At 39.2% G+C, this 12,385-nt stretch overlaps 1 protein-coding gene across 1 annotated transcript in view; it reads left to right on the top strand.

Annotated features, from left to right (window-relative positions):
* The window catches only part of TOR1AIP1 (torsin 1A interacting protein 1), a 52,618-nt gene that overhangs the window by 23,256 nt on the left and 16,977 nt on the right, over window positions 1–12,385 (top strand). Inside the window, exon 4 of the mRNA XM_007448518.1 lies at window positions 12,141–12,182. Within this exon, the coding sequence (XP_007448580.1) occupies window positions 12,141–12,182 (42 nt within the window). The remainder of the gene's footprint in view (window positions 1–12,140; window positions 12,183–12,385) is intronic.

Here is a 12,385-nt window from a genome sequence, read left to right as displayed (position 1 = left end):
CTTATGTATTGAGGTGCTCCTATGTTGGGTGCATAAATATTTACAATTGTTATATCTTCTTCTTGGATCGATCCCTTGATCATTATGTAGTGTCCTTCTTTGTCTCTTCTAATAGTCTTTATTTTAAAGTCTATTTTGTCTGATATGAGAATTGTTACTCCAGCTTTCTTTTGATTTCCATTTGCATGGAATATCTTTTTCCATCCCCTTACTTTCAGTCTGTATGTGTCTCTAGGTCTGAAGTGGGTCTCTTGTAGACAGCATATTTATGGGTCTTGTTTTTTTTTTTTTTCGCGCGTTATGCAGGCCTCTCACTGTTGTAGCCTCTCCCATTGCAGAGCACAGGCTCCGGACGCGCAGGCTCAGCGGCCATGGCTCACGGGCCTAGCCGCTCCGCGGCATGTGGGATCTTCCCTAACCGGGGCACGAGCCCGTGTGCCCTGCATCGGCAGGTGGACTCTCAAGCACTGCGCCACCAGGGAAGCCCGGGTCTTGTTTTTGTATCCATTCAGCCATTCTGTATCTTTTGGTGGGAGCATTTAGTTCATTTACATGTAAGGTAATTATCGATATGTATGTTCCTATTCCCATTTTCTTAATTGTTTATGATTCGTTATTTTAGGTCTTTTCCTTCTCTTGTGTTTCTTGCCTAGAGAAGTTCCTTTAGCATTTGTTGTAAAGCTGGTTTGGTGGTGCTGAACCCTCTCAGCTTTTGCTTGTCTGTAAAGATTTTAATTTCTCCATCAAATCTGAGTGAGATCCTTGCTGGGTAGAGTAATCTTAGTTGCAGTTTTTCTCCTTCATCAATTTAAATATGTCTTGCCAGTCAGTCTGGCTTGCAGAGTTTCTGCTGAAAGATCAGCTCTTAACCTTATGGGGATTCCCTTGTGTGTTATTTGTTGTTTTTCCCTTGCTGCTTTTAATATGTTTTCTTTGTATTTAATTTTTGACAGTTTGATTAATATGTGTCTTGGCATATTTCTCCTTGGATTTATCCTGTATGGGACTCTCTGTGCTTCCTGGACTTGATTAACTATTTCCTTTCCCATATTAGGGAAGTTTTCAACTATAATCTCTTCAAATATTTTCTCAGTCCCTTTCTTTTTCTCTTCTTCTTCTGGAACCCCTATAATTCGAATGTTGGTGCGTTTAATGTTGTCCCAGAGGTCTCTGAGACTGTCCTCAGTTCTTTTCATTCTTTTTTCTTTATTCTGCTCTGCAGTAGTTATTTCCACTATTTTATCTTCCAGGTCACTTATCCGTTCTTCTGCCTCATTTATTCTGCTATTGATCCCATCTAGAGTATTTTTCATTTCATTTATTGTGTTGTTCATCATTGTCTGTTTCATCTTTATTTCTTCTAGGTCCTTGTTAACTGCTTCTTGCATTTTGTCCATTCTATTTCCAAGATTTTGGATCATCTTTACTATCATTATTCTGAACTCTTTTTCAGGTAGACTGCCTATTTCCTCTTCATTTGTTAGGTCTGGTGGGTTTTTATCTTGCTCCTTCATCTGCTGTGTGTTTTTCTGTCTTCTCATTTTGCTTATCTTACTGTGATTGGGTTCACCTTTTTGCAGGCTGCAAGTTCGTAGCTCCCGTTGTTTTTGATGTCTGTCTCCAGTGGCTAAGGTTGGTTCAGTGGGTTGTGTAGGCTTCCTGGTGGAGGGGACTAGTGCCTGTGTTCTGGTGGATGAGGCTGGATCTTGTCTTTCTGGTGGGCAGGTCCACGTCTGGTGGTGTGTTTTGGGGTGTCTGTGGACTTATTATGATTTTAGGTAGCCTCTCTGCTAATGGGTGGGGTTGTGTTCCTGTCTTGCTAGTTGTTTGGCATAGGGTGTCCAGCACTGTAGCTTGCTGGTCGTTGAGTGAAGCTGCGTGCTGGTGTTGAGATGGAGATCTCTGGGAGATTTTTGCCGTTTGATATGTGGAGCTGGGAGGTTTCTTGTGGGTCAGTGTCCTGAAGTTGGCTCTCCCACCTCAGAGGCACAGCACTGACTCCTGGCTGCAGCACCAAGAGCTTTTCATCCACACGGCTCAGAATAAAAGGCAGAAAAAGAAAGAAAGAAAGAAAGAAAGGAAAGAAAGAAGTGAGGGAGGGAGGGAAGGATAGAAAGAAAGAAAAAGAAAGAAAGAAAGAAAGAAAAGAAAGAAGATAAAATAAAATAAAGTAAGATAAGAAAATAAAGTTATTAAAATATAAAATAATTTTTAAGGAAAAAAAATTTTTTTAAGAAAAAAACCAGACAGATAGAACACTAGGACAAATGGTGGAAGCAAAGCTATACAGACAAAATCTCACACAGAAGTATACACATACACACTCACAAAAAGAGGAAAAGGGGAGAAAATCATAAATCTTGCTCTCGAAGTCCACCTCTTTAATTTGGGATGATTCCTTGTCTATTCAGGTAGTCCACAGATGCAGGGTATATCAAGTTGATTGTGGAGATTTAATCCGCTGCTCCTGAGGCTGCTGGGAGAGCTTTCCCTTTCTCTTCTTTGTTCGCACAGCTCCCGGGGTTCAGCTTTGGATTTGGCCCCACCTCCGCGTGTAGGTTGCAGGAGCGCATCTGTTCTTCGCTCAGACAGGACCGTGTTAAAGGAGCAGCTGCTTTGGGGACTCTGGCTCAGTCAGGCCGGGGGAAGGGAGGGGTTCGGAGTGCTGGGCGAGCCTGCAGCGGCAGAGGCCATCATGACGTTGCATCAGCCAGAGGCACGCCATGCGTTCTCCCGGGGAAGTTCTCCCTGGGTCCCGGGACCCTGGCACTGGCGGGCTGCACAGGCTCCCTGGAAGCGGGGTGTGGATAGTGACCTGTGCTCGCACACAGGCTTCTTGGTGGTGGCAGCAGCAGCCTTAACGTCTCATGCCCATCTCTGGGGTCCGCGCTTTTAGCCGTGGCTCGCACCCGTCTCTGGAGCTCCTTTAAGCAGCGCTCTTAATCCCCTCTCCTCGCGCACCAGGAAACAAAGAGGGAAGAAAAAGTCTCTTGCCTCTTCAGTAGGTCAAGACTTTTCCCCGGACTCCCTCCCGGCTAGCTGTTGTGCACTAACCCCCTGCAGGCTGTGTTCACGCCGCCAACCGTCCTCTCCCTGCGCTCTGACCTCTCCCTGAAGCCGGAGCCTCAGCTCCCAGCCCCGCCCACCCCGGCGGGTGAGCAGACAAGCCTCTCGGGCTGGTGAGTGCCGGTCGGCACCGATCCTCTGTGTGGGAATCTCTCCGCTTTGCCCTCCGCACCCCTGTTGCTGTGCTCTCCTCCGCGGCTCCGAAGCTTTTCCCCTCCGCCACCCGCAGTCTCCGCCCGTGAAGGGGCTTCCTAGTGTGTGGAAACCTTTCCTTCCTCACAGCTCCCTCCCACTGGTGCTGGTCCCATCCCTATCCTTTTGTCTCCGTTTATTCTTTTTTCTTTTGCCCTACCCAGGTACGTGGGGACTTTCTTGCCTTTTGGGAGGTCTGAGGTCTTCTGCCAGCATTCAGTAGGTGTTCTGTGGGAGTTATTCCACATGTAGATGTATTTCTGGTGTATCTGTGGGGAGGAAGGTTATCTCTGCTTCTTACTCTTTCGCCAACTTCCCCTCGTCCTGTCACTTTTTTTCTTTTTTAAAAAATTATTTTTATTGGAATATAGTTGATTTACAATGTTGTGTTAGATTCAGGTTTACAGCAAAGTGAATCTGTTATACACATATCCACTTTTTTTAAAGATTCTTTTGCCATGTAGGTCATTACAGAGTACATCCATGTCTTTTTTTTTTCATTAATTTTTATTGGAGTATGGTTACTTTACAAGTAGGGAAGTTTGTATCGATAAGGTCTACCTCAGGAAAAAGGAAAAATCCTAAACAATCTTACCTTACACCTAAAGAAACTAGAAAAAGAAGAACAAACGAACCCCAAAGTTAGTATTATTAAGGAAAAAGTAAAGGTAAGATCAGAAATAAATAAGAAAGTAAAAAGACAGTAGAAAATATCAATGAAACTAAGAGCTGGTTCTTTGGAAAGATAAACAAAATTGACAAACTGTTAGCTAGACTCACTAAGGAAAAAAGCAACAAGGCTCTGATAAATAAAATTAGAAACAAAAGAGGGGAAAAAAACCTACCACAGAAATACAAAGGATTATAAGAGAGTATTATTAACAGCTATACACCAACAAATTGCACAGTCTAGAAGAAACGGACAATATCTTAGAATCATACAACCTTCCAAGACTGAATCAGGAAGAAATAGAAAATCTGAATAGACTGATCACTTGTACAGAGATTGAAACAGTAATCAGACAACTCCCAAAAAACAAAAGTCCAGGATCACATAGCTTCACAGGCGAATTCTACCAAACATTCGATGAAGATTTAATACCTATCCTTCTCAAACTGTTCCATAAAACTGAAAAGAAGGGAATACTTCCTAACTCACTTTAACACATTATTGACCAGAGATGCCACAGGCATTAGTTTCTGCAGAAATCCCCTGGTCAATAATGTGTTAAGAGGCCAATGTCACCGTGATACCAAAACCGGAGGATGATAACAACAACAAAAAATTAGAGTTCAGTATCTCTGATGAACATAGATTCAAAAGTCCTGAACAAAATATTAGCAAACTGAATTCAACAATATATTGAAAAGATGCTACACCATGATCAAGTGGGATTTATTCCATTCAAGGATGGTTCAACATTATAAAATCAATCATTGTGATACACCACCTTAATAAAATGAAGGACAAAAGCCATAAGATCATCTCAGTAGATGTAGAAAAAGCATTTAACCAGATTCAATACTGATTTATGATAAAAATTCTAAAGTTGGTATAGTAGGGGCACACCTCAACATAATAAAAGCCATATATGATAAACCCACGACTGACATGATACTTCATGGTGAAAAATTGAAAGCTATCCCTCTAAGATCAGGAATAAAACAAGGATGTGCACTCTTACCACTCCTATTCAATATAGTATTGGAAGTCCTAGCCAGAGCAGTTAGATAAGAAAAAAGAAATAAAAGGCATCCAAATTGGGAGGGAAGAAGTAGAAATAATAAATGAATACAGTAAAGTTGCAGGATATAAAGTCAATATATAAAAATCTGGGGATTTCCCTGGTGATGCAGTGGTTAAGAATCTGCCTGCCAATGCAGGGGACACGGGTTTGAGCCCTGGTCCAAGAGCATCCCACATGCTGCAGAGCGACTAAGAAAACAATGTGCATAGTACGGGGAGATCAGCTCCGTGCTTTGTGACTACCTAGGTGGGTGGGATAGGGAGGGCGGGAGGGAGACGCAAGAGGAAGTAGATATGGAGCTATATGTATATGTATATGTATAGCTGATTCACTTTGTCATAAAGTGGAAACTAACACACCATTGTAAAGCAGTTATAGTCCAATAAGAATGTTAAAAAGAAAGAAAAAGAAAGAAAGAAAGAAAGCAATGTCACTTACAATTACAATAAAAATAATAAAATACCTGGAAGTAAATTTAATCATGGAGGTAAAAGGCATGTACAGTGAAAAATACAAGACACTGTTGAATTGAAGAAGATACAAATAAATGGCAAGATATTCTATGCTCATGGATTGGAAGAATTAACATTGTCAAAATGTACTTATTACCTAAAGCAAACTACAGATTCAGTGCAACCCCTATCAAAATCCCAAAAACATTTTTCACAGAAAAGAACAAAAAATTTTAAAACTTATGTAGAACCACAAAAGTCCCCAAGTAGACAAAGCAGTCCTGAGAAAAAAGAACAAAGCTGTAGGTATCACACTCCCTGATTCCAAACTATACTACAAAGACACAGAAACAGCATGGTTGCTATGGCAGGAAAACATACATAGATCAGTGCAACACAATTGAGGACCCAGAAATAAGCCCACACACATATGGATAATTAATTTATGACAAAGGAGCAATGAACATACAATGGAGAAAGGATAGTCTCTTCAATTAATGGTACTGGGAAAACTAGACAGCCAAATGCAGAAAAATGAAACTAGACCAAACCATATACAAAAACGAACTCAAAATGGACTAAATATTTGAATATAAGATGAAACCGTACACTTCTAGGAGAAGCAGAGACAATATGCTCTGTGACATCAGTCTTTGCAGTGTCTTCCTAGATCCGTCTCCTCATGCAGGGGAAACACAAGCAAAATTTAACAAGTGAGATTATATCAAGCTAAAAAGCTTCTGCAGCAAAGGAAACCATCAACAGAATGAAAAGACAACCTACTGAATGGGAGAAAGTATTTGCAAATGACATATCAAACATGGGGTTAATATCCAAAATATATGAAGAACTCATACAACTCAAAAACAAAAAACCCCAAACAACCTGATTAAAAATTGGGCATAGGGGCTTCTCTGGTGGTGCAGTGGTTGAGGGTCCACCTACCGATGCAGGGGACATGGGTTTGTGCCCTGGTCCGGGAAGATCCCACATGCCGCAGAGCGGCTGGGCCCGTGAGCCATGGCCACTGAGCCTGTGCGTCCAGAGCTTGTGCTCTGCAACGGGAGAGGCCACAACAGTGAGAGGCCCGCGTACTGCAAAAAAAAAAAAAAAAAAAAATTGTGCATAGGAGCTGAATAGACATTTTTCCTAAGAAGACATACAGATGGCTAACTGGCACATGAAAAAATGTTCAACATCACTGATTATTAGGGAAATGCAAATCAAAATCACAGTGAGATATCACCTCATACCTGTTAGAATTCTCAAAAAGGCAAGAAATAATAAGTGTTGGCAAGGATATGGAGAAAATGGACACCCTCATACATTGTTGGTAGGAATGTAAGTTGGTACAGTCACTATGGAAGACTATTTAGAGATTCCTCAAAAAATTAAGAATAGAACTACCATATGATCCAGCTATCCTACTCTTGGGCATTTATCCAAAGAATATGAAGATACTAATCTGAAGAGATATCTGCACCACCACCCACCCCCATAATCATCACAGCATTATTTACAATAGCCAAGGTAGAGAAACAACCCAAGTGCCCATCAACAGATGAATGGATAAAGAAGATGTGGTATATGTATAAAATGGAATACTACCCAGCCATAAAAAAGATGAAATTTTGCTATTTGTGACAGTGTGGGTGGACCTTGAGGGCGTTATGCTAAGTGAGCTAAGTCAGACAGAGGAAGACATACATATGATTTCATTCATATGGGGAATGCAAAAAAACTAATAAACATTTAAAAATAAATGAACATACCAAAGAAAAACAAACATGTAGATAGAACAAAGTAGTGGTTATCTGAGGGAAAGGGGTGGAGGGGAAGGGGAAATGGGTAGAGGGGATCAACTGTGTGATGGATGGAAAATAAGTTTTGTTTTTAATAAATTTATTTGTTTATTATCTATGTTTGGCTGCATTGGGTCTTCGTTGCTGCGCACGAGCTTTCTCTAGTTGCAGCAAGTGGGGGCTACTCTTCGTTGTGGTGCATGGGCTTCAGTAGTTGTGGCACACAGGCTCAGTAGTTGTGGCTCGCAGGCACTAGAACACAGGCTCAGTAGTTGTGGCATATGGGCTTAGTTGCTCCGCTGCATGTGGGATCTTCCCAGAGCAGGGATCGAACCTGTGTCCCCTGCATTGGCAGGCGGGTTCTTAACCACTGCGCCACCAGGGAAGTCCCAGAAAATAAGTCTGTGGTTTTGAGCACATTGTAGGGTATACAGAAGTAGAAATAAAATGCTATACACATGAAACTTACAGATCAATGTTACTTAAATTTTTTTAAAGATGTTTAAAAAATATTTCTCATGAACACCGTTGCAAAAACCTTCAACAAAATGTTAGTAAATCAAAAATTTAAAAGTACGAAAAGAATTAATACACTACAACCAAATAGGATTTATCTCAGGTGTGCAAGGCTGGTTTAACATTTGAAAATCAATTCATGTAATCCAACACATCAACAGACTAAGGAAAAATCATATGATCATATCAATAGATGCAGAAAACAACATTTGATAGAGTCCAACACCCATTCATGATAAAAATCCTCAGTTAGGAATAGTGATAAACTTTGTCAACTTGATAAACACTACAGAAACTACAGCTAACGTGTAATAATGGTAAGAAACTGGAAGCTTTTGTACTAACATCAGGTACAAGGCAAGGATGTCTTTGCTCACCAGTTTTCAATATTGTGCTGGAAGTTCTAGCTAATGCAATATGACAAAGGAAATAAAAGGTATACAGATTGGGAAGGAAGAAATAAAACTGTCTTTATTCACAGATGACATGATTGTCTATGTAGAAAATCCAAGAGAATGGACAAAAAAACCTTCTGGAACTTATGCAGTTATGCAAAGTTGTAGGATACAAGGTTAATATACAAAAGTCAAGCACTGTCTTATATACCAGTAGTGAACAAGAGATACTTGAAAATAAAAACACAATATAATTACCATTAGCATACCCCAACATGTAATACTTAGATAAAAATCTAACAAAACATGTACAAGATCTATATAAAAAGAACTACAAAACTGATGAATGAAATCAAAGAACTGCTAAATAAATGGGGAGATATTCCATGTTTATGGATAGGAGGATTCAATATTGTCAAGGTGTCATTTCTTCCCAACTTAATCTGTAGATTCAGTGCAACACCAATCAAAATCCCAGCAAGTTAATTCATGGATATCAACAAATTAGTCCTAAAGTTTGTATGGAGAAACAAAAGACCCAGAATAGCTAACAGAATATTGGAAGAATAAAGTAGGACAGTACTCAGCCTCAAGCTAAACTAAACCTAAAGCTACAGTAATTGAGACAATGTGGTATTGTCAAAAGAATAGACAAATAGATCATTGGAACAGAATAAAGAGCCCGTAAGTAGACCCACATATAGTCAACTGATCTTTGACAAAGGAGCAAAGGCAGTACAATGGAACAGAGAGTCTTTTCAACAGATGGTACTGGGACAACTGGACATTCACATGCAAAAAAAAAAAGAATCTGAACACAGACCTTAACACCTTTCACAAAAATTAACTCAAAATAGATCATAGAGGGCCTCCCTGGTGGCGCAGTGGTTGAGAGTCCGCCTGCCGATGCAGGGGATGCGGGTTCGTGCCCCGGTCCGGGAGGATCCCACATGCCGCAGAGCGGCTGGGCCCGTGAGCCATGGCCGCTGGGCCTGCGCGTCCGGAGCCTGTGCTCCGCAGCGGGAGAGGCCACAGGAGTGAGAGGCCGGCATACCGCAAAAAAAAAAAAAAAAAAAATAGATCATAGACCTAAATGTAAACACAAAACTATAAAACTCCTAGATTACATAGGAGAAAAATCTAGATGACCTTGGGTATGGTGATGCCTTTTTAGGTATAAACCAAAGGCATTATCCATGAAAGAAATAACTGATAAGCCGAACTTTGTTAGTATTATAACTTCTGCTCAGCAAAAGACAATGTCAAGGGAATGAGAAGGCAAGCTACAGATTGCGAGCAAATATTTGCAAATGACATATTTGAGAAAGGACTATTATCCAAAATATACAAAGAACTCTTAAAACTCAACAATAAGAAAACAACTTGATTTAAAAATGGGTTGAAGTCCGTAACAGACACATCACCAAAGAAGGTATACAGGTGGCAAATAAACGTTTGAAAAGTTGCTCTACATTGTATGTCATCAGGGAAATGCAATTGAAAACGAGATACTACTACATACCTACACTAAGAACACCAAATGCTTATGTGGATGTGAAGCAACAGGAAATCCTATTCATTGCTGCTGGGAACGTAAGATGGTCCAACCACTTTGAAGTTAGTTTTACAGTTTCTTACAAAACTAAACATACTCTTACCATACAATCCAGCAATCACATTCCTTGATATTTACCCAAAAGGGTTGAAAACTTATGTCCACACACAAACCTGCACACACATATGGCAGCTTTGTTCATAATTGCCAAAACTTGGAAACAACCAAGATGTCCTTCCATGGGTGAGTGGATAAATAAACATCCAGACAATGCGATATTATTGTGTTAAGAGCTATCAAGCCATGAAGAGACATGGAGGAACCTTAAGTGAATCTTACTAAGTGAAAGAAGCCAATCTGAAGAGGCTACATACTGTATTATTCCAACTATATAATATCCTGGAAAAAGCAAAACTCTTGAGACAATAAAAAGATCAGTGATTGCCAAGGGTTTGGGGTGGGGGTGGGAGATGGGGGAGCAATGAATATAGGTAGAGCACAGAAGATTTCTAGGACAGTGAAAATACTCTGATATCATAATAGTGGATACATGTTATTATACATTTATCTAAACCCATAGAAGGTACAACATCAAGATTGAGCTGTTATGTAAATTGTGGTCTTTGGGTGATTACGATGTGTCTGTATAGGTTCATCAGTTGTGACAAATGTACCACTCTGATAGGAATGTTGGTAATGGGGAAGACTGCATGTCTGGGCACAGGGAGCATATGGGAAATCTCTCTCCCCCTCAGTTTCATGAATCTTAAACTGCTTTTAAAAATGAATTTTAAAAATGAATTTAAAAATAAATTTAAACAAATTACTGAGTGCTTACTATGGGCTATTATGAACAAAACTGATGCAGTGGTAGGAGGGTAGTAGACTAGGAATTAGAAGAGTCTGTATTCAAGTCCTTTTTTGTCACTTGTTAATCCTGACACCCTTAGACAAGTCACTTAGTATCTTTGAGCCTTACCTATGATAGTATTCCCTTATGACATTATGGGAATCAGATAACAGACATGAAGTTTTTTGAAAACTAACTAGCAACATGAAAATATTAAGGACTTACTATTATTAAAATAATAACTAAGACATGACCATTGACTCTTAAGAAAAATTTTTTTTGCATGCTATGTGAGTAGTTGTATAAATGAATAAAGCAAAGCAGCTGTCCAAAAAAGAAATACTGTAATAGTTATGCACTTAGAAAACAAAACTTCAAAAAGGGAACAATACCTTTTTATGTGAATGGAAATATTAACAAATTTTAAGGGAATAGCACTAAGACAAGTTTGACTTTCCATTTTTCTGCTTGGAGAAAAAAGATAAAATGAAAAGACAGTCTTTCTAAGGAAAGAGTAGCATAGTATTACTAGCAGTTTTCTCAGGGTAAATTTTTTTTAAGCAAAAATGTTGGCAAATACTGATTTGCACTTGCCACTATTAAGAGTAGTTTGACTAGTATTATACCAATCTAATTAAACTGATTTTTAAAAAGTATTTCCAAATTCACCATATAATGTTTTGGTAGTTGCCTTCTACAGTACAGTTTTTTTTTTTCTTTTGTAAAGCAAATAGGGGTTAAAAATCAATAGAAGAAAATCTGAAAGCAAACACAAATTTTCAGCTTTGTGGAACATACTACTTCTCATATGATCATTCAGCAGTATTTTAGCCCAATTGTGCAATGCTTGCATTTGGGTATATCTTCCTTTATTTAAAAAAAAAATCACAGAATTCCCTGGCGGTCCAGTGGTTAGGACTCTGCGCTTCCACTGCCAAGGGTCTGGGTTCAGTCCCTGGTCGGGGAACTAAGATACCATAAGCTGCGGGGCACGGCCAAAAATACAAAAATAAAAGTCAGAATAGCCGATGTAAAAATACTGCATTTGTTTGACACATTTTGCTTGTTTATCTTTGTCCAGATTCTCTGGCTCTTAGAAATAGTGGTGTATGTGGACCTGCTGGAACTAGGAGAGTTTCTTTACCTTTCTTACATCCTCTTTGGATGCACTGATTCATTAAAGAACTGGTTTTTCAACTCTACTGGTGTGGTTGGCTTTTCAATAGAGTATAGGGAATCTAGCAGATATGAGAATAAGAATAGAGTAAACCTATAGGGACTGTATTTATCAACATAGGGTTTCATGTTTTCTGCAAACAAAGGTTACGTTTTATAATACAAACAGACCTCTGGGTGAATGAACAGTAAACTTTCTGATTCTAGTTTGTAGCAGACTTATTCCTGAAATAATGTAAAGGGAATTAATTGATTCTTTTTTTTATAATTTAACAAAAAAGTTTAATTGGTGTGATGTAATGTTCACTTCCCTAAATTAAATGCTCTTATTTATTCCTGAGCTTTGGCTTATGATGTTACCTACAGCATGTATGCTTCTCTCTTCTAGAAGCCACCAGTGCCCAACAGAAGGTCAATTTCTCGGAAGAAGGTATTTTCTCTTAAAATATCATGCAATATATTCTAAATCTCTTTGTTGTTAAGATTAGAAGCCATTTTGCTAAGTACTTAAGAGAGAGAGCAGAAAATAGTGTCTTTTTGGAAAAAAATTCATGCTTATCTGAACTGTTAAATGGACAGGTAAAATAGGATAGAATGATAGCCTTTCTGTGCATTTTTTTTTTTTTTTTTTTT

The sequence above is a fragment of the Lipotes vexillifer genome, unplaced genomic scaffold, assembly GCF_000442215.2.
Source record: "Lipotes vexillifer unplaced genomic scaffold, Lipotes_vexillifer_v1.1 scaffold76, whole genome shotgun sequence".
NCBI lineage: Eukaryota > Metazoa > Chordata > Mammalia > Artiodactyla > Lipotidae > Lipotes > Lipotes vexillifer.
The sequence above is the reverse complement of the archived record's forward strand: the minus strand, read 5'-3'. Positions and strand labels throughout refer to the sequence as shown.